Source organism: Chiroxiphia lanceolata, chromosome 1 (assembly GCF_009829145.1).
Source record: "Chiroxiphia lanceolata isolate bChiLan1 chromosome 1, bChiLan1.pri, whole genome shotgun sequence".
NCBI lineage: Eukaryota > Metazoa > Chordata > Aves > Passeriformes > Pipridae > Chiroxiphia > Chiroxiphia lanceolata.
Genome location: NC_045637.1, coordinates 50,429,822 through 50,456,882, shown reverse-complemented (window position 1 = coordinate 50,456,882; position 27,061 = coordinate 50,429,822). Strand labels below are relative to the sequence as shown.

The window sequence follows — 27,061 nt, the reverse complement described above, 5'->3', positions numbered from 1 at the left end:
AAACAAAGCAGCACATTTTTAGATGTAGATGAAGGCGCAGAAGGAAGAACAAACTCAATTGTAGTTTACGCTGTACATCAAAGGAAATAACTTGACTTCTATTTCATTCAATTATCATGGGTTTCTCACTTTATGATTCACAGAATATCTTGATTTGAAAGGTACCCATAATGATCATCAAGTCCAACTCCCTGCTCCTCATAGGACTGCCTAAAACTAAACCATATGATTAAGAGTGTCATCCAGATGCTCCTTGAACTCAAAAAAGACAACTTACGATGAGTTCTCAGAATAAGTCTTTGTATCCAGGATTACACTCTTGGTGCAGCAGAATGTAATCTGTTTCAAGATTTCAAGCTACGTCAGCTGTTTCAAATGTTACAGATTAATATTAATTAAGTTTTGTTTTAATAAATTTAATTAAGAAGGGAATGAAACAGATTTACGTCTACATCTAAGGAGTCCTTCAGTGCTTTGACACCATCATGGACTCAAATCTACAGAAATAAAATACACTTCATTGGTGGTTCTCAATGAGACTGAAAATTCCCCATTTATCAACAGGCAGAGGAATTTCTTTCTTGGAAAGCATTGGGGGGCATTAATGATTCCAAACACTGAACAAATTCAGAAGTAAATCACTCAGCTACTCTGTGTTTTTTTTCACCTCAGCAGTTATTTTCGTTATTTGCACACCCTGCTTTGAAAGCAGAATGAGAGCGATTACAGGAAAAAACACATCTTAAACTAAATTAACTGAATCCAACATTTTGGAATTTTTAGTTCTTGGATTCTAACAGCATGAACAGAAGGGTCTGTAAAAGAAAACCCTGTTTGTCTTTCAAAGCTTCATACAAATAAAGATAACCAATTAAATTTTACAAATTACAAAGCAAGCTTCCAAGAGCCTATAGTTCTGCAAGTTCAAACATAAAATGCATAGTAGAGTCTGAAAATCAGAGTGTAAACCTAGAGCTAAAGTGAAGCCCAATAATCACAATATTGTAGTTTCAGAGTCTCATCTGAATAAAGAAGCCTATCCATTCTCCCTAGCTGTCAAGCTTATCTATTTAGCACAACAGACTAACAAATAATCATCTTACCCAAGCTCCTTAAAAATTTTGGGAATTTCCTCTTCAAATTTTGAGTCAGGCAGTTCATAAGAAGGGCAGAGAAACCCATAGATAAAAGTGAAGATTTTTAAAAAGTCCTTAACAGATGGAGACTGTAGCGATTTCATGGAAACATTATGGGCATAACCATTCTCAACCAGAAACTACAAAAAAGAAACATGGCATATTAGTCACTAAATAGAACCTGAAGTTGAAACCAAGGAAGTAAGTATTTTTATTAGCATATTCTATGACTAAACATTCAGAATAAGTGAATATGTTACCTCACAAAGCTGCTTGATACATTGTTGGATGAATGCCTTTTCTTGGAGTGGCCTGGGATCCTTTATCTTTTCTGTACCAAACACACCGTACTGACTGTTGCGTGACCCTCCAGTCACACTAGCTCTAAGGACAAACAGTAAATACAGGACAATAAATATAAAAGAGAAACTCTCTTAATGTTTAAGTCACTAAAATTGCTATTTTTATGTTTCCTTTGCATTTTTTATGCAAAGCGATACCTGAAGTTCTCTGTATTTAAGATGATTAGAAAAACATCATCAACTTGGAAACAACAATGCACAGGCACAACAAAGGCACAACTGAATCCTAGATGAATATTTTCTTCATTTTATTGAAAGAAATAAATTTTTTGGAGCAAAAAATACTCCAAAGATGAAGATAAAATGACGTAGGCGGCTGAAAATAAAGATTAAAATATTTAAGAAATATATAAAAGGAATAGACCCCTGCAACAGTGGGGTCCTATGAAAGAAGACACCTGCAAGACATCCAAACACAGAAAATTGTGAACTAAGGAGAAAGATTATAGAATTTTAGAAGGTTTATATCTTAGAGAGAAGAAACCAAGGCAGAGTGTACTGGAGATGTCATTCTTCCTTGAACAGGAAAGTGTATTGAGGTGCTCGTAAGGTCTGTCATGCATATCATTCCCAAAGCGATTCTTACTCCACAGCACTATTGCTAAGTGACCAAAGAGTGGAGTAAGGCAGACCTGAAGGTCTCCTGGCCTCAGATAATTATTCCCTATAGTGAAAAATCTGTCAAGAGAAAAAAAATGACAAAATTATGTGGGAGCATTACTGTTTTAATTTACAGAGCAGAGAACGAAAGTTATGAATACCTCTTCCCAAAGATGCTGATTTTTCTTTCTGAAGTTGCAGGTGTAGGTTTGCTCATGCTCAGCTTCCCAAAGGTACCTTTGTCCATCCTGAGGAATAGTGAGAAGGATTCAAGTGACTATTTCTACCATCTCACCTTTTGCTCATGCAAGAACTATAAACACAGTCGTATAAGCCTAAGCACCTTCATTGCACAGCACCTTAGAAAAGTCAACCAATTTCAATGCATTATTTGTCCATTATTAAAACTACTTCTGCAAGAAGATTTATAAGTACACATTTTCTATACAAAGGCACCAAGCCACCACCTAACAAGTATGATAGAAAATGTGTTATCATTTGAAATGTGTCACACAAAAAGATTAAAGGAAGTCTTTTTGCAGAACTGGAGCACTTGTGCAAACATTCTTGGCTGCAAGGAGCTTTCTTCTCGCTGCTTCCAATTTTTGCCCCGGTTACTACTCACACACTCAAATACACTACACTAAATCTCTTCAGAATTAGTTTTATGTAGCTATTCTTGGCAAGATGATCAGCAACACTTACATCTGAGGTGTTTGAAGACCCATCTTGTTGTTGTCCTGCACTCTCAGTGCCATCATAGATTGCCGACCGCTGCTTCTAGTGATCTTTGAGCTTCGTCTCATTGTGACTGAACTGTAAATCACAATCCCTCAGTATCAGAAAATCCAGGATCTAAGAGTATTTGTCTTTTTAAACTCCACAATGATTTTCTTAAGGATCAGAATAAGCAAGTAGAACTGTACATTGGATCAGTGTGACGAAGTTTCCAGAAACACTGGATTCTCTTTAAAAAAAAAAAAGAGAAAAAGTGATTATGTTAGACTCCAGAGATACATAGGAGCAGCCACAGTCTTTTAAATCAATTATTTTATTGATGAAAGTGTCAGTGCTTGTTCTGAACCTACTATTTTGCCTTTCTTTACATCTGGGCATTTCTAACCTACAAGTTCCACAACCAAAAAGGCTTGAGAAATTTTTCAGTTCAGTCAGCTACACTACCATGACTACTGTTTCCAGCTCTTCAGCACTTCCTCTACTCCTGAACTGCTAATTCTGAGCCTGCTTATTAATTTTGCAAAAGATCTTGCAGTATCACAGCATAATAACTGGAAAACCTATTCTGAGATAATATTATGGCTCTCTTCAGACTATATAAACAAAATACAAATCAAACTGGGGACAAACCATTGTCCCCAAGATGACATTAAGTGGGAATCTGAAGTAAATAGAATTAACTCTGGAAAAAACCCACCAAATTTCACCCTCTAGAGAGGATCTATTTTATTTGTGGGACGGCTTTAAGTGACCGAATTATAACTAATCAAAAAACCCTCCACTACAAACATTACCGAAACACATTATCAATATAAACTGTGTTTCATTTCACTTCTAGTTCCACTGCTCACAAACCATGGCAGAGGTTTAGCTCAGGTCCAGTTCATATGGTAGTGTATCCATGACTTCACTGTCTCTGGGGAAGAAGCTGCATTATTCAATCACTTTAACAGCGACCCAACTGCAGACAGATTGTTTTCACAAATACACCAAGTGACTAGTTTCCCAAACCACAGACTCAGTGAGGTTGGAAAAGACCTTTGAGATCATCAAGTCCAGCCTATCAACTAGGCCATCCTGTCAACTAGACCGCAGCACTAAGTGCCACGTCCAGTCTTTTCTTGAACCTCTAGGGATGGTGACTCCACCACCTCTCTGGGCAAGCCCTTCCAGTGTCTAGTCACCCTTTCTGTGAAGAAATTCCTCCTGGTGTCCAACCTAAACCTCTCTCAGCACAGCTTGAGGCCGTGCCCTCTCCTCCTGTCGCTGGTTGCCTGGGAGAAGAGCCCGACCCCACCTATAATCTCCTTTCAGGCAGTTATAGAGAGCGATAAGGTCCCCTGCAAGCCGCCTTTTCTCCAGGCTAAACAACCCCACCTTCCTCAGCCGCTCCTCATCAGAACTGTGCTCCAGACCCTTCACCAGCTTCGTTGCCCTTCTCTGGACTCGCTCCGGCACCTCAATGTCCTTCCTGAACTGACGGGCCCAGAACTGGACACAGGCACTCAAGGTGCGGCCTCACCAGTGCCGAGTACAGAGGAACAACCACTTCTCTCGTCCTGCTGGCCGCACTATTCCTAATACAACCCAGGATGCCAGAAGAGCAGAGTTTGAGGAGAGATTTAAGGGCAGAATTTGCTGCAGCCAATACGCCAGCAAGGAATAAAAGGGGAGGGAGCGCGGCAGAGCTCGCCCTGACAGCGCGTCTAAACCGTACCGAAGGCAACCAGGGCAGCCAGCGCGGTACTCGCCACCACCTCACGGACACCGGCCCCGGGGCGGCAACGGTGAGGGCGGCGGCGGCGTTGTTGCTACCACCCTCCCGCCCCCCCTCAGAGGGAAAGGCCCGCACCGCGGAGAGCCCCGTCCCAACCGTTACCTCCAGCACCGCCGCCTTCCTCCTCCTCCGCTCAAATTCAAATCCGCCCGCCCACTACGTCACTCAGCGGCTCGTCACAAGGAATTGCGTCACGGCGGAGCAGGGGGATAAGGGAGGCGAGGATAGGATCTTGGGAAGGGCCATGGCCGTACAGCAAGATGGCGGCGCCCACGGTGAGGGTGTGAGGCGCTGCCGTGCAAGGGTGAGCTCCGGCGCTTTTTTTTCCAGCCGCAGCGAGTTCTTCTGGGGAAAAACCCGAGCTTTCTGCCCTTGTGTGCCTCCGGGGGCGGGCATCGGCGCCGGGCTTTAGCAGCGCTGGTGCCGCCGCTGCTTCTGTGCCTGTGTTACTGCTCCCGAGTGCTGTCACTGTCGTGTGTGTGGGTACGTGTATATGTGTGCGTGTATGTGTGTGTATATAGCATATATATCCGTATATCCATATGTGTGTACGTGTGCGTGTATGTGTGTGTATATAGCATATATATCCGTATATCCATATGTGTATATGTGTGCTGTGTGTATATATCTGCCCTAGTCATATAGTCATAGGCATGATCACAGTGCCACAGTGCTATTTTCCAGCTTGTTGAAGGAACTGTCTTAGAGTAAATGCGTGCTGCATAAAAGGGTAAAAAGTTATATAAAACTTGCTTACTATTAAAAAAACCCCAACATTATAGGGATGAAGCTAAAATAGGGATGCACGGGGAAAACAACTGAAGTCAACTACAGTGTGTCCTGTGCACAAGTGGAAATGTCCGCCTGAAGGTATGTTCTACTTTATTAAAACAGTTATAATTCTGAAAAGCGATTTCTTATAAAAATCTCCACAGGAGGAGTTTACTCCAGGAAGTGTGTGTAGTTGATGAAAGCTACAGTTTCAGGAAGTTGATTTTTCCTCCTGAAAAGGGAAGTTATGATGTCCGTGGTACATCGTCTGACAGCGGGATGGCTTGTGGATCATCTCTCTTTCATCAACCAGTGTGGCTATGAGATCTGTGACTCCTTTGCGTGCCCTGGTGGTGTCACTCTCAATACTTCTGTCACATCTACTGAAGACTGTCATGGTTCTTCTACCTTTGTTGCCACCTCTTCATCAAGCAGTGGTCCTACTCATAGCCCTGAGGATGCCATAGAGACAGAAGGTAAAACAGCAAAAATGAGATACGTGTTTCGAGAGGAGTTCTTTGACATTTCTAAGCCCCATATAGTTGCACCTCCTGAGGAGCAGCTATGTCAGGGGTGCCCTGAGATGAGTCTGACAGAAATAAAGGTCAACAATAACAGAGAGGAACGCCAGGAAGGAACAAAGAGTGGTGTTGAAGATTCTGTTGCCAGTGCTAGGAAGGTATGTTCTCTGTCATACAGTAAACTACAGTAATCCTGTGATAAATAATTTACTATTAACATTGTTTTGCATACCTGAGTCTTCTGAGGTTGTGCAGAAGAGCAGAAACTTTTCCATCATGTATTTTCAAGATGCACAGAAGCTGTAAGCACATATGTCAGTAATGTACATTTTGTGACTCAAAAGCTCACAAAATCTTCTGACATTGGTGGTAGTCAGGCACTTGAGCTCCAGCTGTGGTTGCTGTCAATATTGTGCATATTAGCAAGACGGGAAGGAGAATAGGAATTAACTTTCAATATTGTTCAGTACTGTTTCTTATGGACAAAAGAAAATAAGAATTGTAGGTCTAAACCAACAAATGCGATCAATGAAATGTAATTAATTTTCTTTTATTGGTAAACTGCACTTGGCAGCTGAAACTTCTGGTCTGGACCCAAAGGAAGCATGAGCACCAACTGTGGCGTGCACTAGGTATCTTCGGATCCCAGTGACATGAGTAACATAACACAGCTTTAAGTGTATGTGCCTACCGCAGCCTAGATCTTTTTGCTTATTTGACTTGTATTTGTGATGGAAAAAGAAAGAGATCTAAAGTTTCTTCTGCTTTTAAAAGAGTTAATTGGTAATTCAGGTATGTTTGATTTTTTTTTTTTTCTTTCCTCACAGAGTAATATGGATTTTTTTTTTTTTTATTGCTTGCTCATTCTGCAGAAACGTAAAAGGAAATGTTTATTCAACGAAGGTGAACTGGATGCTTTGGAATACCATTCAAAGGTAAGTTGGAAAAAAAGTATATTTTGCAGGTACGTGATACCTGATAGGCATGTACAGAGTGCAGGGCATGGTTGCAAATATGTTCCTGTAGCTTGTTCCATTAGTGGGAAGGTCAGTCTCTCCAGTCTTAAGTGAAAAGTGCTTACAGAGAAGATCTTCTTTGTAGACACATGTGAAATTGCATTTGAGATATTTCAAAGAGCTGGAAACTGCATTGACAAAGTTTCTTTTACTGTTATGGATAACTAAATATTATACTGTGATGAGTTGAGTATTAGTTGGTCAGGAAGTGACTGACTTGAAATAGACTGTAAGCTTTTCTGAAGATCAGCTCTTCTTTGGTGTATCAGGGCACTGTGCTGAAGTTATTCAAAGCTTCTTTGACCAAATGTGCTCTGAAATATCTCATTCTGCAAATGAGAGAGATTCCCCCCCCCCAACAATTTATATTGTCATACTAAAGCATTAGGAATGATTTGGAATTCAAGTCTATAGGTTTATGTCAGTAATGTACTGGTGAAGTTACAACTGAAATACACTGAAACATTTTTGGTGAATATGTAAAAAGACACAGTTTGGAAAAACCTGTGATCCTGGCGAGCCTCTGATACCATTAAGAGATTAGGAAGTATTGGGTTTTTACTGTATTTGTGTTGTTAAAGGTTATAGCTCTGCAAGTCAACTCAGATTATTTTGTGATTGTACTGTGCATCAGTTGTTTCTCTTGGGTGGTATTTCTCTCTTTCCCTGTTTTTAATAATCATAATTAATTTTGTTTCAGTTATTAAACTGATCTAATCTCAGCCCAAGGTTTTGGTTTTTTTTCTCCTGCTCACCACAGAATGGGGTTTGTGGAGTGTAGTGAACAGCTGAGTGGTACTTGGTTACCGGCTGTTGTTAGACCATGACACACAGCCTTATCATCATGCCCTTGTAGCTTTTGAGCCAATGTTCTCTGTAACTGGCAAGGATCATTTTCCCTGCCTGCAGATTGAAGAATGTTTTGATTTCGGTTACATTCCCTGATCAAGTAGATGCTTGAAAGATCATTTCTTTTTTCCCTTGTTTCTTTATGACAATACAGGTCAGGAAGCTGATTTGGGAAGGCACTTTGCATTTAGTCCAAGAAGGACTCAAAAGTGGTTTTCTTCACCAAAGGACTGCAGAACTCAGTTGCAGGAAGAATAATGTTCCTGTTGTCTGTGGGTTGGCTGAATTATGTGAAATGGCAAAGCAGTTTCCAGCTGTGAATGAAGGTGACCATCGGGCTGTATATGTGCTAGAGGATGAAACCTCCAGTCCAGAGCAGGACCTGCTTTCGTGTGTTGCAGAAAACACCTCAAACCATGCAAAGATAATTGTGTTAATGGGGCAGAAGTACTTGGTGCCGCCAAAAAGCAGCTTCCTTTTATCTGATATTTCATGTTTACAGCCCCTGCTGAACTGTAAGTATCTTTAGGTGTTAGAATTTACTCCTTCTCTCCTGCCTGAAAAGAGCAGTTAACGTCAAGATGAATAGAAGCTCAATGAACAGATTTTAATATACAGTATCACACTGATAGGAAATGCTGCTGCAGGCTTTTAAAGTGGTATTTCTAACTTTCTGCAAATAGTTGAGGGTTTTCGAAGGAATCCTGAGCGGTTAGGAGATCATGTCATGGGGGTATTGTTTGTCTCCAGGAGACTCCTTTAAAAATTTCAGTCAAAGTACAACAGTTTGTGAGCATGTTCTGACCCACTGTGAGCTTAGAAGTCATGTTAAATGCATTAGGTGGGGACTACCTGTGCTGCTGGATCCCTGTCCCACAGTATGAGGCTTTAACATAGCTAAGTCCATGCTGCTGCTGGGGTGGTGGTCCTGCTGAATTGATTTTTAGCTAGATTAAACCATGGGAGAGGGATAAGATTACACACCTTAAAACAAATGTTCCCTTACAGACTCATCCTATGCAGTGGCAGGGTCTTTTTTAGATTGGCATAAACTGATTGTGGAACAAAGCCCAGTGTCCCCCAGGGAAGATAACAGTTGGAGAGGCTGCTCCACCCAACTGGAAGGGAGCACCGCTTTAGCCAGACCAGGAGTAGCAAGCATGACTTGATGTCTCAGCTGCTACATTTCACAGCTGAGAGTATTGGCTTAAGCCAAATTCAGTGACTGGGAAATGGTGGGGATTTTATAATAAGTTTTCTGTAAAAGTGAATCAAAACTTTAGGCTGACAGCATGCACTGGTCTTCACTGTGCTTCACCATTCCATCAGCTTGCAAATTGACTTTCACTATTATTATTACTATTATTATTAATATCAGTAGCAGCTAAGCTTTGTCAGACAGTCTTACAGAAAAGATATTGCCTGTGAGCAGGCCCCTGTTTTGGGTTTTTGTTTGTTTGTTCCTGTTTATTTTTTTAATAGGAAGACATGCAGGAGGTAGGATCTTATTATCCAAGAAGTCCAGAATTTAACCAGTTAGCTGTTTGCAGCTGTAGGAAAGAGGGAAGATCATTCTCACTATGCAAAGCTATGCATATAAGAAAGCATGTTTGGATTCTTCAAGAGGTCAGAGAACAGTCCAAAAAATTTGAGCAAATTCTTTATTGAAATAAGCAACGGTGAGTGTTAATATAATGCCAGTTATTAGATTTTTCTTTTTTTTTGGAGGAAAAAATTTTAATTTTTATTTTTCTTCTTCCCTTTCACCTGCAAAAAGAGAAGTAATTCTTGCTGGTCAGTCCACTGTAAGGTTACTACATCCAATCCTAAGGGAAAAAGATATACTAAGCACATGTAATGAACATCAAATACTGATCTATTGTTCTTATCATCAGACTCAATGAAAGGACAAATATGTAATCTGGAAAAAATAAAATTGGAGAGTCCTCTTTTTTCATGGGTGTGCCCTATATATTCTCTCCTCCAACTGAAGTAAACTCAGCTTCTCCCATGAAAACTCTTTCAGTTCTCTTCTTCTTTTTCCATTATTTACATTTCATACACTGGATCTAGCAATCTTGTCTCTCTTTACCTCCAGTAGAGCAAAACACATTTTTCCAGGGCTTCCATGAAGCTCTGTATGTCCCTGTTGGCCTGCTGAAAGATCAAACAGAAGAGGAATCTTGTGTTCAGGGCTTCAGCTTTTCACTCAGTTGGGTGCCTTATTACTTAGTTTCTGATAGGAAACTTGAAGAAATTGTTGTTTTTGAGACTTACATTCTCTAACTTTCTTTCTCTAAAAATCCTCAAGATGTTCAAAATTTCTTGGAGGGATCTGACACAGATCACATAAAAGTCCTTTCCTCAGGTAATCAGCCTAAAAATCTCTGAGGGATATGATTATCTGAATTCTAAAAAGCATGCCAAAAGTCTTTTAACTTCTTATTTGAAAAGAACAGAAGAAATGTGTGGTTTTGCTGTATATCAGTTTTAACTCATAGACTTTTTAAAAGATGATTGACTGGCTTTTTTTTTCAATTTCACTTGCCAGACAAGAAAAAATATGATGTAATTGTGATTGATCCACCATGGGAGAACAAGTCTGTTAAAAGGAGCAACAGGTAATTTTATAGTAAAATCATACATTGTCATTGTAGCTTAAAAGGATAATTAATATTTTAACGTGCTGACGTAATCCAAGACCTATATAATGTGATAGTGCAGCTTAAATTTGCAAATATTTTGACATATGCTTACCTTCAAGTCTGTGGAATGTCTTGGGGATTTCACTGAGAGGGCTTGGATGCTTGGCATACAAAATATTTGCAAGAATAGATCTTAAATTACCTAGCCAGTGAGAGATTGTTAGTCTTTGAGAATTTCAAAGAAAGTCTAGTGTCAACTGTTTTGTAAGTCCCAGATCATGCAGATATTAATTTGTAATTAATAAGGTTACTTCACTGGCCATAAAGCTAGATAAATGTGTAAGTATTTCCAAAACTGAAATCTGATTCAGAAGTGGTGGTGTTTATCTTGGTTGTGGGGTTTGTTTCTATTGTTGTTGTTGTTGTGTTTTGTTTTGTTTTTTTTTTTTTAATTTGAACCGTAGCTTGAGCTTCAGTCTAATGGCTAGAAGAAAGTGATAATGCAGCAGTAAAATCCTCGAGTACTGTAGTTTATGAAGTCATTAAATAAAATTTTTATGGGCTTCCTTCACTGCTGAGTAACATCAGACTTTTGCCAGTGGAGCCCTCTTGGATTACCTTCATAAGATGGGAGCCCCTATGGATTACTATAAGTTGTATCCATGTGAAAGAAGGTCAGACAGGAAACAGGACCTTACAACTTTCTAGACTAATAACTACTGTAGCTTTTGAAGCTTTTTATGAAGACATAGTTTGAAAATGCAGAGACTGATTAGTAGGCTTTCCTTTGAAAGCCTTACAGAAACCTATAGAAAATGAGTTATTGAACTCATTTCTAAGTGAGAAATCGAACTAATTCAAATGTCTTCTTGACAATGTATGGTACTCAGAGGAAAATTACAGTTATTCACAAGCACAAATTAGCCAGCAAGACCCTCTCTCCCTCACAAAATAGAGGCAAAAGGTGCAGGAGCTATCACTGCTCTTAATTACCTTGTTGACAGCTAATAATTTTAAAGCATTTCACATCTGGGTGAATCTTTTTGTCTCTGGACAGTCTAGTCCAGGAGGTATTTTTGATTTTATGTTTGTTTATATTGTTTCTCACTGTTGCATTGTATAGGGTCCTAGGTACCACATGGTAGCTGTTGATTTCCAGTAGGCAATGTCCCGATATTTTTGATGCTGTAATGTGTAGGTTCCATGAATTACAACTTGCTAATAATGTAGAATAGCATCATGAGAGAATGGTGGAACAGGACAGAATCTGGAAAGCGTGCTGTATTTACTGCTGTAGTGTTCAGTTAGCTCAGGAAAGTGCAGAATGGTTTTGAATAAACTAGAGCATTTCTTCCATGTCTGGGAATTAAAAAAAATGAGTAACTTCTGCAAATAATTGGAGAAATTATCTTTTATGACCTCTTAACTTTCCAGTCAAATTAGTGTTGCCCTTGCACTTGCAAATGACTCACTTGTCATTTTCATTCAGAAGAGAGCTTATTATGAGAAGTGAATAATACTACGTTGCCTAAGAAGCTACTTTTAACTAAATGGCTTTGTTCTGTTGTAGAGATGAGAATATTGAATTACATATGATAGTTCTTAAATGAAATGTGGGCTTTTAGACTTCATCAGAGTCACAACTCACAATGCTTTATTTAGGGGAATAGTGGAAATATTTAGTTAAAGGTTCTGCTCAGTAAAACTTAAGTTCACATACTAATGATTTTATATAAAATCTGTCAGCTTTGGCCACTGGGTGTCAGTCTTGAACTATTTTTATGACTTTGGTTGTCAAGAGATAATTCTTGAAACATCCTGTCCGTGTAATTTCTTTATCTGTTTGTGTTGCTTTGCAGTTTTTATATTTGGTGTATGCTAACTTGCTTTCTTACTGTATTGGTGCATAGGTACAGCCACTTGTCTTCATGGCAAATCAAGCAGATTCCTGTACCAACACTAGCTGCTCCAAATTGTCTTGTAGTCACATGGGTGACTAATAGACAGAAACACTTACATTTTGTTAAGGATGAACTCTATCCTCACTGGTCAGTGAAGACACTTGCTGAGTGGCACTGGGTAAAAGTAAGTTCTTAATTTGTTTTGTTTCTTTCTTGCAGACTGAGAGGACTTCCACTATGATACCTTATATTCTTATAATTTGTCTATTTACTACCATGTGCTTCTGTATTTGAAAGGTCTGGTATCATCACTATCCTTTCTTTTATAAAAGAAAATGTCTTGGGGAAAAAATGAATATTAAAATCTTCCACTGTGTATTTTTAACTCTTTTGTGTCAGATTACTAGGGCTGGAGAATTTGTATTGCCTTTGGATTCTTTGCACAAAAAGCCCTATGAAGTTCTTGTATTGGGGAGAGTTCAAGGAGATGTAAAGGAAGCCTTAAGGTATGTCAGGACAATGGTAAATGTCTTTTTGAGGATGTTAAGATCCCCTTTGTATATGTCACTTGTTTATAATACAGTATAATATCCTAAAATCTCGTGGCATTATCTTTTGGCTGATTGTGGACCTAAAGATAGCCTTACTGACTTTGGGATAAGGATGTGCCTTAGTGAGACTAAAGAATGGAAATCTTTGCCTTTTCCTTACATCTGTCTGTGCTGGGGAACTGGCTTGGACAAAATTCTCATGGACAGGGCTTCCTTTGCTGACGTGTTGTCTTGGACCATGAGTCCTGGGCACAGGCTGATGCCATTTTGGGGATGCTGCGGTTTTTCTTCTCATGAAGAGATAGAGGACTGTGTTTGTTCTCAATGGCTTTGTGGGGCTGTTCTTAACCAAATTGTGTCTAAAGCCTCAATGAGTTCATAAACTGTCCTTTTATATGTCTGAGCAACTTTTAACTTCCCTTGGACCTACCTGAAGTTTGACTGTGAATGAGCGTTCATAGTCACAGTAACCCAGTGAGTGTGTTACCTCTCCTCTGAAGTAGCTCTGTGAGAGCTGCAGCACCACATTGGGTGGCATTCCTTGCTCATACTTCTGTTCTTGTTCTTTATACGACAGGAAATCTGAAGGTGTACTTCCAATTCCAGAACATAAGTTAATTGTCAGCACGCCCTGCACTCTGCATTCACATAAACCTCCTCTTACTGGTACGTTTTGGTTTTGTTGCATAATGTTTCTGTAATGCAGTGGACTTGGATATCACATTCTAGGATGTACCTGGAAGTGCCTTAATTTCCCATATGCAAAGCAATTTTGCTCAACAGAACTTGTGGTTCTTCAACATTTTTAAAAGTGTTGTGGGGCGTGTAAGTCTTGATCTCTAAAAACGAAAGTGAAAACTAGAACTTTCAGCATTATTGTGTGAATATTTTGGGTAGATGTGTAAAAAAAGTTGCCTTTTTCAAAATTTGTCTATTAAATACTGCACAAACAGTTTACAGATACTTCATATATGAAGTTATGACAAATGATCTAAAATACCTTGTGGGGAGAAAACTTTGGGAATATATAAAATAGGATATCTTCTACTTAGTTAATAAAAGCAGAAAACTCTTCCTTTATTATGTCATCTTGAAGGAAAAGTTTTCATTTCTCCATGAATTGCCTGCAGTAAAATTATGCCTTTAAATCCAAAAGCGTAATTATTCTAAGACTGCTAATAATAGGCAATAAATAGGCAGGCCCTGCTTTTTTCTGAGAAGCTGTGTTTAATTTACTGAAATGGATGCAGTAACTCCAGCCAGCCAGTTAATGTGGGTATAAATCCAACTTTCAGAGTTTAGTCCAAAGAATTTGAAGACTTCCACGTGATATGTTGCTACGTTTTGCATGTTGTTCTGGAGCACTCTGACTAATTTTGTCTATAGGAAGTTGTACTTCTTTCACCTTGCAAGGCTATGGTAAGAAGTGCATTTAATACATTTCACAAAAATGGTTTCATCCTCCCACAGGAGGGAAGCTCATGATGAATCTGCAAATATTCCAGGTGCACATGGTGCTATGTAGTCACATCAGAAAAGGCAGGTAGAAGAAATGTTTAATGCTGTTGAAGGGGAGAGGTGTCACAGTTTGCTTCACTGACATGCTTTCTTTTTTCTGTTCCCAGGGAATAGAACAGCTTCAGTTAGGACGCTGATCTGGAAAATTGTTTTATGTTCAGGGACACTGTAAAATTTATTTTTGGGATCTTGTATTTATTAAATTAACATATATATACCTGTTCAAAAACTAGTGGAAGGGACATACTTCGGTTAGCTAAAAACAGAAAAGAAGAAAGGCTGTTCTAGGAGGATCTTTTTGATTCTGAAGCCACATCTTTAAGAATTAAGACTAGAGGAGGAATTGTATGTATTGATTTAAGGTAATGAATAGTAGGGTGGTGATTTGTGAGGCTGTCATCTAGGACCTCTTCAGCAAACCAGTACTTAGCAGCAAACTCAGACACAAACAGGAAACTTGAGAGGTATCTGAGGGTGCAGAACAACTGTTTGTGTGTATTGCAGGAAATTCTAGTGCTGGCATAGTCCGTGGAACAATTCTTTTGTAGGGCAGAATCTAGAAACTGTATTTAGGATTCCTTTATAAATTATGATCCTGAATGGATTTTAAAAGAAACGGTTTGTGCTAATTTTTTTGTGTGTTTCTTGAGGTTTTTACTTGAATGCTGGGATTTGATAATATTGTGCAGCATTTATATTTCTCTCTGAAAAAATAAATTTGCTGTGGAGCAAATATCAGTGATTTACAAGGTTTCTATAAAAATCCACGTGTATCCTACCTTTTTTGACATCTCCATTCAGAATACAGTTATGCAATGAAAAGGTAGACCATAAGGCAAAAGCTAATTACTGATGCTTTGACTTCAGTGCTGTACCAGGTGTTGCTTTTACGACTGCACAATACTCTCGAGCGGCCAGTAGAGAGCAGCTAAGCTACATCCTAGAGGGTTTCAGAAGAAACTTGAACAGAAGCAGAGATTTGGCAAGGGGCGAGAAGGACACTTGATGAGTCACACGCAGTCTTTATGCTTTGTTTAAGTGGTAACAAAGCCAAAAATATTAGTATTTACTGATGGTGTCTGGCACTTTGTTTCTTATTACAACAATAACGGTTGTATGTTGGTGCATATGTAACCACTTAATGACTGATTATAACAGTTTATCTCTCCTGGGGGAAGAGAAAGATGTAAATTAAAGTAAGCCGTCAAAAAGACGTTTGTGCTCCTACAGTGCATTTAACCATGAAATTGCAACTGTAGGGGTTTTTGGTGATGCATGTGCTGTGTTCAATGCTTAGAGCTTTAATATGTCATTGTAAATGTACTTAAGCTGCTTTATGCAAATGTGTTAAAATCAAATTTTATTACTCCAGGTTTCGATTCAAATAACAGCAGGTTTTCTTCCTAATTCAATTCAGTGTTGCTCTTACAAGGCATAAAAGACATTCTGTTACACAGATGGATGAAGTTCTACATAACTTCACCTTTTTTCCTTTTGCTATATTATAGGTTGTTCTTGTTACAGCCATTTCTCCTTCAGTTTTTAAGTATGTACATATGTTGTTAGAAAATTATATTGTCATACAGGAGTATGTCTAAAAACACTGGAAATAATTCTTTGCTGTGTTCTAGCCACTCTGCATATCCTCAGCAGAACAATGTGATGGGAAGTCATGGAAACTCCCTCCTCCTGTAGCAAGCCTGGCTTGTTAGGTCGTGTTACAAAAGTTTCCTTGGAACTAAAAAGAAATAAATACCTTTTGTTTCCTTATGTGCCTCGTGAGCCCTTACTGTTAGACTAATTGATAGGTGCATCAACATCTGAGTTGAACTTGAAGCTTAGGAGAGATGCAGATGTATGAAGCCATCTTTGTGCCGAGTTTCAGATCTTTTTCTGGTGTTACTCTGTTCAGGGGTTAGACAAACTGGGCCATAAGAACCTCTGCATTGTGAACTCTCTCGAAGGGTTATTCTAAAATGAGCTCAGCTGTGTGCTTTGTGCTTTGCATGTTCACTGATGAGGCAGTGAAAAGCCGAGAGTCATTTTCACTTTATGTATCCAATTGAACTTGCCTTTTAGGCAGTGGAAGTCCAAAACATAAGGGGAAACTGTTGCTTGTTTCAGAAATCATTCCTCTTTTTTCTTATTTAAACGTTTTTAGCAGCATGCATCTTCAATACATGTTTGGGATTAAGAGTAAGCAGGTATGGCAGGTGTCTGCTGGATTGCACTTCAGAATGAAGAGGGTTTTCTGGAAGACCAGTGTTATGTCTACCAGCTAGCTTTGTGCTAGCATCATGTCATGCCCAAATATAAGTGCCTGAGTTGCTGTCATAGTGTTTGTGACACCTGTAAGTGATAAAGAATAGGCTGTTTATCATTTATTTGAGCTGTTTCTTGTCAGTGGTATCTGTAAGTGGATAGAAGTAATTGTGTGGTGGATTTTGTTTTTCAATTTATTCTTGTGGTAGAAGAACTTAATATTTAATCTTTCTGCTGATGTAGCTCCTCTAACCTGTTTTCAGAGGAAAAAAATCCAGGGTTTGCTTGAGGGCTGCAAGTCAAATGCCTGTGTGTTAAGCTAGCCTTCCAGTCTTAAAAAGGTCTAACAAAAAAGCCATAATTTGTAACTTGAACACTGACTTTTCTTATTTTAAGGAAACCAGTGTAATGAGATTTTAAGCCAACAAAATGGAGCCCTCTTGATATGGTAATTTTCATTGCAGTGCAAGTTACTGCCTGATGTGATTATGTAAATGCCTACAACCTAGCAATGAAAAATCATACTATAATGTGATCTCGAATTATATGTAATATGTTTCTCTTTTTTTAAAAAAAGCCTCTAACTTTAAAAAGATCCTCTCACTGGCAGAAGGAGAGGGGGAGATTCCTGGGACTTCCTCTTTAAATTCTATAACCAAATTGATAGAAATACCGTGGCATGCCTCCTGCTTCTGTTGAACTGATCAGTTTTTTTGGCTACCTGCTTTTTGCTGAACCAGTCTCTGAAGTTGGTTGAATCTCTGATTGTGCTTTTCAAATTTGTCCTTTTAGGCATGGAAGTTTTTGGTGCTTGTTAAAACTGCTTTTGATTGCTGAACTTAGTGCTGTGATATTTTTTAACCTCTGCATTTTAAGATCTACCACCCTGGGTAACCTGTTCCAGTGTTTCAGCACCCTCGTTGTAAACAATTTCTTCCTTATATCTAGTCTGAATCAATCCTATTTTAGTTTAAAACCATTACCCCGTGTCCTATTGCTGCAGACCCTGTTAAAAAGTTTGTCCACATCTTTCTTAGAGGCCCCCTTTAAGCATTGAAAGGCCACAATAAGGTCTCCCTAGAGCCTTCTCTTCTCCAGGATGAACAACCCCAACTCTTTCAGCTTGTCCTCCTAGCAGAGGAGCTTGAGCCCTCTCATCATGTTGACAGCAAATGATGCACAAGAAATCCTTATTTAAATGGAGCTGGAAGAAGAACAGTGAACTTTACTACTTTTTTTTCTTCTATTGTGGTGGGTTTGCAAGATGGTATAAAAACAGTTACTCATAAGTCGTGTCTAATTAGATGAACTCTCGTGACACCAAACAGTGCAGCAAGTTTTCTGTCAGAATGTACGTTTTCCTCTAAACTTCCCAGACTTCTCTGCAAATGTTAGATTTGTTTAAGCATTTTAACTTTTCTCCAAAAGAAGCAGGTTTTTGGAATAAAATTCCTGCTGGTAGCAGTGCTTTTTAGGTTAAAAGCTGCCTTGGTGATAACCCATCTGAGACATTCATGTGACATTTGTTAAAGATTGGGAGAAGGAGAATAGAGTTTTGTGCCAAGCCAAAATACAAGAAAGCCTGGAAACACCCATTACAGAATATTTCCGAAAAGGTTTTGAATATATTAAAGCTTTTTAAGAGGTGATCATATAGGTAGGAAATGCATCTGGGCCTGGCTAACAAGAGAAAGCGAAGTAGATGTTCATCTTTTCTGCAACAGGAGCAATCCATGATCTGATCAGCTGGGGTCTCACACAGGCAGTATGTGACAGGCAAACTTCCTACAAAGAGTCAGAACTTGGATTGCACCAAAATAAAACAAGAAAAAGCATTCCCTCTCATACTTTGGTGTATGCTGATTGGATGTGTATGCTGTTATGATCTGCAGTGATCATACCTGAAGAGGCTGAATCAAGCAGCATACTGTTGGATTAATGAGTTATATTTTTAAGTGGCAGAGATTCAGAAATCATTGGGAGAACTAATAAAAAAATCACCAAAATATCCTTTGGAAATGTTCTCATAACTTTTCTTCTTTTGTCTTCAGTAACAAAACCAAAAACTTAACATATAATTTTTAGTATAGGTAAGGTTTTTAAGATTTTTTTTTTTTGTCTTTCTGCCTTCTCTGTGTTCTGTACTCCTTAAGCCTTTGCTTTTCTCATGCATATTTTTATATGCAATAACTTTGTGAAACCTAGTTAAGGATTTGTTTGAACCAGCCACAGACTAAATGGCTTTGTATGACAAACATTTAGCAATAAACTCTTTGCAGCAATACTTTTCAAGCAAAATGCAAGATCTTTTTCTGTCACTCCAAGAATGCCGTTCATAATCCATGACATTTACATCATTAATGTTAATGACAGGCATCTATTTATTTGGGTTTAAGCAGTAAAAATGCCCAACTGTAAAAGAAATATGAGATTTATGTTACTGAATAAAAGAACAGAGTTATATAAATATCTCTTCTGTTGCCAAGTTGGTATTGGGGAAAAAGTAGTGCTTGCATTTTTATAGCCCTTTAGTGCTATGCTTATTTAACTGGTGCCTCTTATTTTACCTCTTAACAGTCATCACAAAAATGCTTTTATCCCCTTTAAGGTGCAAAGGAAAAGAGTGTGATCTTAATTAAGAAAAGGGGTTATTTATTTATTTATTTTTAGAAATGTTACCCCTGTGTTATAGGAGCTGTTTGTTGATATTAGTAAAAAAATTCAGAACTCGTCTATGTAGAGGCTGAAATAAATCCTCATTCCCTTTCTCTAAATGAAAACCAATAAATCAAGGCTATTGAAGGCCTTGACAGTATTGTTCAGAATCTCAAGGGCACTTATTTAAAATTACTTTCTCACTATAAATAGTCCAGCTGTTTGATGAAACCCCTGAAATTAATTTGCTGTCTCTCCCTTTTTTAATGAAACATTCATTTTTTCATCCACTAGCATCACAGGGGAGGTTTTATGTGTTTACTGTTGTTATTTGTACCATTGTCACTGTTGTTTTCTTTTTTTTTTTTTCTCTTACACAGCAGTTCTGGCAGAGTTTATCAAGCCAGATGTGGAATGCTTGGAGCTGTTTGCTCGCAACCTCCAGCCTGGCTGGACCAGCTGGGGAAACGAGGTCCTGAAGTTTCAGCACATTGATTATTTCACTCTTTTGCAGAAGGAAAACTGATCTGGGCCTTATACATCTATATCTTCTGAAATTCTGTGCCTTCCCAGGGTGTCTTGAACTTGTCTTTATTACTGATGGTTCACTTAAAGGTGACAGAAATAAACCAATTGCATTTCAGTTAAAATTCTTGAAGTGACAGGATATCTGTTTAATGATATCTCCATTTGTACATGGTGGTCCTTATTTTGATGACCTGAAAATATTTAAATACTGATGTTGGAATGCAAGTTCATCCCCATTTTTTTTTTTTTCAAACCTCAAGGAAAAGATATCTTAAAGTATTCTCACTGCAGCTATTAAATCTGAGCTAATAACACGTCACAAGTGCTATATTGTAGCACTTGTATTATTTTTAAAGAATGACAATGACTCTTTAAGGAGTGTCAGTGGGATTAAACAGTTCTGAATTATGCATGTTTTCTTAAAGAAGATTGTTTTTTTGCAAAACAATGGATTTTGAACTAAAATAGTTATGAAGGCAGTGTATCCTCTCACATTTGTATCTGTCTGTCTGTCTATCTCAGAGGAAATAAAAGGAACAGTGCTTGTGTTAATTGGCACATGAATTTACATAATTCTATGTAAAATTATACTTTTACAACTGCTGGCAATTATCTTTCTGTATATAGTGTTAATTTTTGAACACATTGTAAATGATCAGTCTCAATGTCTTATGAATTCTGATGTTTTAACAGATTATATGTATTTTTAAAATTATCCTTCCTTATGTTCTTGGAACATTAAAAAGCCATGCCAGTGAGCTGTATTTTTCAGCTAACATAAGGATGACCCTTCTTTTTCTTTTTTTTTTTTTTTTTTTTGGTTAAAAGAATGGTACACTTTGTGTGTCCTTTGCTGTGCTTAGATTTGTTTAGAAAAATAAAAAAGAAAATGTAATGAAGCCTCTGTCATTAACTCATTTGCAGCACTAGGGGCTGAAGTGCTGGACCAGCTGACTTTCCCGATGGCAAGCTCCTGAGTCCTGACTGTTTATAATGGGGAACAAAATGCATTGCATACCTTCTTTACCTTAATTTTCCTTTTGCTAGTCTGATGACCTGTGAAGACTTTTTTAAATTAAACTTTAAATGTTATGAGATTATTTTTTGTTTATTTTGTAATAAAAATGGAAAAAACCCCTTGTGTGTCATTTGCAGACCCAGTTCCTATATTACTGTTCAATTTCATGTTTTGTCTGTTGGAGCAGTGGAGTTAACAAAGCAAGGAAAATGCTTTTTTTCCCCTCCCTCCCCCAGCAGTTAAACATATACTCAAAATAAGTAAATAACACAACACTGAAAGTAGTTACCAGGGAAAACATTTCTTGCCACATGATTTTATTTAGTCTGCGTTTTAAACTGTCAGTACCTAAGCAACCTCACCTACAGCTGGAAGGGATAGAAAGTTATTTATTTGCTCTCAGTTTTACAAGATGTTCCCTACCTGCAGATTCTGCAATCCCAGCCAGAATTCCCTTGCCCTCCCAAGCTGGTCTCATCTAGCACTAAATGAGTGTATGAGACTCATAACTGTTGCAGGTGTATTGTTTTCCCTTTGTACTCTATAAAGAGCACAAGAAATGACAGTATTGTCTGTTCCACATCTGCTGCTACGAATGACTCTAGATTATCTTTTAATTGCAAACAAAGGAAAGAGATCAACAATCTTAGAGATCAGGAAACTCCCTTTCTCCTTGCAGCTATGCAGCAGAACCCTATTAAGGGAATTACCTTCTTCAAGCTGTTTAAAAATCGATGATCTTATTAATCTGTCCTTTCTGTGGAGTCCCTTTGCAAGTTGTGGCTTTCTGGAATCAGTAAGGTTGGAAAAGACCTCTGAGATCACTGAGTCCAACTCAACCTGGCATCCCTGTGTTCACCACTAAACTAGAAGCTGAGCAGCTAATTCCAGCAACTGGGCATTCAGCCTCCCAGGTATGGTTTGTATGTAGAGGACTTGTGCAGCCCGAGTGAGTTTCTCAGACTGTAAGTCAAAAGTTGAAGATTGGAGTTTAGGTCGTACCAAGTCCTGTCATAAACAGTTACAAAATTGTGCCTCAGACAACTGCTCTGCTGCTTTTCCACTGCTCTGCCTATGAAGAAGACCTTGTGAATAGGACAGAAGTGATGTTCTTACATCTGCAGCCAACGTGAAACCATTGCATTTTCTCAGGAGGAGAAAGTCTGTTGCTAACTTGGAAATCTCATGGTGGTATTAGCAGTCGATAGTTTTGGGGTCGTCTTTTAAACATTATTATGGGCCCATTATGCTTAATTCATAGTTTAAGTAACCTCTTACACTTTTCCAGCTGTCCAAAACCCCAGCCATTCCTAACCAGCCATCAGATCTTTCAGTGTCTGTGAAATGATTCCTCTCAGGCAGAATCTGCAGCATCCTGAAAAAGTGAGTGAAGCCAGCTAATATGACAGGACAATTTAAGATCCAATTTTCTTTTATAAAATGCTATCTACAATAATAATATCTGTAGTATTATAACAGAGATAATATTATTACTTTATTCCACTTTGGTGGTGGAAAGATGCCCTCTGTTGTGTCAAGCCTTGTATAAAAAAGAAAACCTGCTCTGAAGAATTTACAAAGTTGGTAAGAAATGAAAGAACGAGGGAGAAGATAGGGATGTGGGAATACAGGATAGTAATGAGAAGTTTGTGTATGTGATAAGTAGCAGCCTAGGTATTCTGTACTTCTTAAGTGTTCCTAAAAATTACAGGGTTTTTCCCCCCTATTTTAAAAGAGATTTTCTGCTTTTCTATTCTGATATCACATATTCCAAGAAAAATAGGTGAAGTGTGTATTTTACTAACAACATTGACGAAATAGAAGTTTTTTTCATCTGTAAATTCTTTTTGTGGCAGCTTGGTGAAGTTGCAACTGCAATTGTTCAAAAATTTTCAGAAAGTATGTTATTTGGTACATCTGTTGTTATTTTAGCAGGACAATGATAGAAGTTGCTTTGGCTAGGTGTTCTCCACTATTTAAAGCCTTTTAAAATTATGTCTTACTGCAAAAGAATCTCGGTTCATAATGCAAAAAAGAAGTGATTTTAAGCTGCTCCTATATGTAGAGTACATCAAGTGTCATAATCAAACTTACTTTTATGAAGCTTCAGGTTTGAGTGTGATTTTGAAATGTCAAATTAGCATATGACCTTTACTTGTATTTTTGAACTTCTGTGAAGTAAAAAGAATTATACCAGTAAGATATGTTTTTGGAATAGTAATTGCTAGGCATGAACTCCCATGGAATAGTGATTTCTTGGCATGAACTCCTGTGGAAACAACAAAATTTCTTTTGCAAGAGTAAACATTATTAAAAAAGTGAAGTAAGTGAGTAGCTCTTACCTCTTTATAGCATTCAGCTTGGATAGGTGTCAGCAGCAGTAAAGAGTTGACTTTGAAAATAGATTTACAAACTGTATAAACAAGTATAAAATTATGGGAGGTAAATGCTACTATGCCTTGAGAATCTTGTTCATTAGCCTCAACAGGCTATTTAAGACTTAGCTAATGCTTATTTGGTTTGGACATAACAGAAAGGGAATGGAAGGCTAGAGAATAGCCAAGGGATGAGGAATGGGCAAGTTGCTGAAAGAAGTCTTGTGGTGTCCCACCTGTCACATATTTTCATAGAATCAAAGAATAGTTGGATTTGGAAGGGACCTTTACAGGTCATCTAGTCCAACCCACCTGCAATAAGCAGGGACATGTTCAACTTGATCAGGTTGCTCAGAGCCCCATCAAACCTGACTTCGAATGTGTCCGGGGATGAGACATCTACCACCTCTCTTGGCAACCTGTTCCCATGTTTCACCACCCTCATTGTAAAAAGTTTGTTCCTTGTGTCTAGTCTGAATCTACACTCTTTTAGTTTAAAGCCTTTACATCTTGTCCTATTGCAACAGGTCCTGCTAAAAAAGTCTGTACCCATCTTTTTTTATAAGCATCCTCTATGTACTGTAAGGCTGCAGTAAGATCTCCCTAGAGCCTTCTCTCCTCCTGGTTGAACAACCCCAGCTCTCTCAGCCTTTCCTCACAGGAGAGATGTTCCATCCTGATTATCTTTGTGGCCCTCTTCTGGACTCACTCCAACAGGTCCATGTCTTTCCTGTGCTGGGGACCCCAGAGCTGGACACAGCACTCCAGGCAGGGTCTCACGAGAGCAGAGTAGAGGGGGAGAATGGACCTGCTGCCCATGCTTCTTCTGGTGCAGCCCAAGATGTGATTGTCCATCTGGGCTTCAAAAAGACATTGTTGAGTCATGCTCAGCCTCTCATCCCACCAGCACCCCCAAGTCCTTCTTGGCAGGGCTGCTCTTGATCTGTTCATCCCCAGCCTATATTGTTGCTGGGGATTGCCCCAGTCCAGGTGCAGCATCTTGCACTTAGCCTTGTTGAATCTCATGAGGGTCCCATGGGCCCAATTCTTGATTTTTTCCACGTCCCTGTGGATGGCACAGGGATCACATCCATTGGGCATGTCAACCACACCACACAACTTGGTGTCGCTGCAAACTTGTGGAGGGTGCACTCGATCCCACTGTGTGTGTCAGTAATGGAGATATTAAACAGTGCTATTAAACATTTTCTGAGTGATCTAGTCTAGTGGATCTTGCTTGACTTTACAATTTTTGCCACAGTAACATATTTAGGTTGTAATGACTAGGAGTATCCTAGTGCAGCAGCACATTACCATCCCATGCTTTTCAGTCCCCACCTGTGTGGGGATTGCTTTTTGCAGAGAACACAGCTATGCAAAGGAGCTGCTGTTTCACAGAGCCAATGTCTAAACTGCAAGACCTAAAAATGTTTCTGTGACCCAACTGTGTGCCTTGGATACACCCTGACTCTGTGGGGAAGACTCCCAGGATCAGGAGTCCCACAGTGCTTTGGTCAGGGCTAGTATCAGTAATAAAGGCGCATTCTGTGACCGCTGTGAATCAAGGGCTCTGCTGTTACAGTAAAAGCCATCATAAAATCCCTTCCCTAAAATGATGAAGTATTTTCCATTAGTGGTAACTGAATGCTGATGTTATTTCAGGAATAGTGTGATGTTAGAAAAAAAAAACAGAAAGAGAAGCTGGTAGGTGTAGCTAAGCTGCTACCCATACAACAAGGGCATGGCCTTTGTCTTGTTAGGGACATGTCTTCCTTTGGGACAAAATCTGCTTTACTGCATTGACAAAGCTGGGACCCACAGATCACCATGCTGGGAGAGGTGAGTGGAGATTTTGGTTGTCAGAAGCAACTTGCATGGACCAGTCTAGCTAGAGACGTTTGAGAGAGGATGCTCCTGAAAGACAGCGCTCCTAAACTGGGTCTTACAAGTTGTTCCTAAGGAGAGAAGAGAGCTTCATACAGAACAGTACAATGCAAATGTTGCCCAGAAAGCTGTTTCTGTGGCTCAACCACAAGTGCTCTTTGCTGTTGGAGAAGGCACCTTGGGTACTCCAAACTAAATGGTTATGATCTGAGAACAGGTACAATCTATTTGCGGCCTGGTGGTCAGATGTGGGAGGGCATGGCAGCAGCTAATAAGTCTACAGTCTGCTTTGAGAGAGGAGCATTTGTAAGGCTGTGATCAGACAGCGCTGGTAGAGTGACTGGTCTGCCAGTATGCTGTAGAGAGAATTGTGTATGTGCATGTGCATGTGCATACAAAGCTGGTCTGTTGAATTGGTGTGAATCAGCGTTATACAGTCCTTTGACTAATGAGATGTGCACTGCTAGAAATGTCATATTTTTACTTGTTAGTGTCCTAATGTTACTAATTTATGGGGGAAAGGTACTTATTATTTGTTTGGAGATGCCCCAATAACACACATGATTTAAAAGCTTGCCTGGGGACTGCATGATAGATACATTTTTCTTTGTTTTTCTCTGAAAGCATAACATTGTCACTGATTGAACAGCATAGTAGCTGCCAGGGTGAGTTCCCATGACGCTTGGCCACATCTCATAAGCATAGGAAGCACGTAGAGGGTGGGACAGGTCTGTGGTTTCACTGGTCCTTTGGCAGCTTCAACGTGCCTTGACATCACTAAAATGACATTAAAGCTGCCTTGATGAGGCTGGGTCTCCTTGCTGGGCCTAGCTATGAGGATTTTTACTGCAGTCTTAGAGGAGGTGAGGTTATCACCTCATCAGGGTTGTTCTTTGAGTAGACTGGAAGTTTTCTAAAGAGAGTTGCTTTTCACTTGCAAACATTTTTTATTGAACTTGCTGAACTCTCTTGGTGTGCTGCAGCACCTGGGCTTTCAGCTTTGGGTCTGAGCCTGACGCATGTGCAGTCTTGGGATTACTTGCTCTGTGGGGCTGACATTCAAAATGTTCCTGGTCTCCAGATATCCCGGCACTCTTGGAAGCACTCTGGCTACCAAACAGTAGGCAGAGCTCTGCAGTGCGCCTCTCTTCAGGCTTTTAGCTTCATAGCTCCCTGTCGGTCTTACGTAAAGAAGGGCTGAAAGGCACTGTTGACACTGTGGTCTTGGCAATGAAATCCCAATGTTTTCTTAAGAAATGTGGCATTTTCCCTGTGATGAGAAAATCTGAAATTTCCATTACTCGTTTCAGAACATTTCATATTTCAGTTAGTAGTTTGTCATTTACTTTTGACAAAATAAATCTGACTTTCCATAAGCTCTGGTTGTTGCTGTTTAGTTCTTCTTCATTTCTACTTTTCCATCTATTTCTCAACTGATTTGCTTCAATCTAACATTCACCTATATATCAGTAACCTAATTTCATTACATCAGTCTCACTGGTGTTACTGGAATTGCCTTAGATTTCTTTTAACTGTTGGCTGTAAAATTGTGTGGTTTGAATTGATTTATTACCTGTTTGTACAAACAACTGTACATAACAGAGTGTAGCATGGGGTTGTAAACAAGTAGCTGGAGGTGAGGGAATGAGGGGCTGCTTAGTAAATGTGAGCAACAGCATCATTGAATGGGCAACTGTAGCCATCCTGAGGCATCTGAAGTGCCACGTGGCCACACTTTTGGAATTGAGGATGTGAAATTGTGGCAACAGCAAAATTGGCTGCTGCCACGAGGGTATAAAAAAATATGCAAGCCAAATGAGAGAAAGGTATGATTTATCTGTTAATCTTTGTGTTGTCTGATTTGTAAGAATGAGGGCAGAAAAGAATCAGCAGTAAATTAGTTAAATAGAACAACAATACTGTAGCAGGACTTTTCCACAAGGAGAATTTTATT

At 39.1% G+C, this 27,061-nt stretch overlaps 2 protein-coding genes across 11 annotated transcripts in view; one reads left to right on the top strand and one right to left on the bottom strand.

Moving 5' to 3' along the window:
• NDC80 (NDC80 kinetochore complex component) overlaps positions 1 to 4,850 on the bottom strand; it is a 17,583-nt gene extending 12,733 nt beyond the window's left edge. The window contains exons 1-5 of one of the 3 annotated variants that reach the window (XM_032691609.1): positions 4,716 to 4,850; positions 2,804 to 3,065; positions 2,260 to 2,346; positions 1,397 to 1,520; positions 1,104 to 1,276 (exon numbers count right to left, since the gene is read on the bottom strand). In XM_032691609.1, the coding sequence (XP_032547500.1) occupies positions 1,104 to 1,276; positions 1,397 to 1,520; positions 2,260 to 2,346; positions 2,804 to 2,904 (485 nt within the window). In that variant the 5' untranslated portion in view covers positions 2,905 to 3,065; positions 4,716 to 4,850. Of the gene's footprint in view, positions 1 to 1,103; positions 1,277 to 1,396; positions 1,521 to 2,259; positions 2,347 to 2,803; positions 3,066 to 4,553; positions 4,683 to 4,715 lie in introns of those variants that run through there. The other 2 variants (XM_032691627.1, XM_032691618.1) reach the window with 2 other exon arrangements.
• On the top strand, positions 4,657 to 27,061 carry METTL4 (methyltransferase like 4). Of its 8 annotated transcripts, XM_032691690.1 has the most exons (10): positions 4,662 to 5,096; positions 5,549 to 6,063; positions 6,778 to 6,840; positions 7,925 to 8,285; positions 10,322 to 10,391; positions 12,326 to 12,500; positions 12,716 to 12,822; positions 13,445 to 13,533; positions 19,683 to 19,876; positions 27,050 to 27,061. In XM_032691690.1, the coding sequence occupies exons 2-9, from the start codon at positions 5,632 to 5,634 to the stop codon at positions 19,826 to 19,828; spliced, it is 1,443 nt and encodes a 480-aa protein (XP_032547581.1). In that variant the 5' UTR covers positions 4,662 to 5,096; positions 5,549 to 5,631; the 3' UTR covers positions 19,829 to 19,876; positions 27,050 to 27,061. The 8 variants fall into 8 exon arrangements, with proteins under 8 accessions (XP_032547565.1, XP_032547556.1, XP_032547530.1 ...); XM_032691674.1 differs by lacking the exons at positions 19,683 to 19,876; positions 27,050 to 27,061 and adding an exon at positions 18,372 to 18,696 and having other exon boundaries at positions 4,657 to 5,093; positions 5,623 to 6,063; XM_032691665.1 differs by lacking the exons at positions 19,683 to 19,876; positions 27,050 to 27,061 and adding an exon at positions 18,372 to 18,696 and having other exon boundaries at positions 4,658 to 4,888.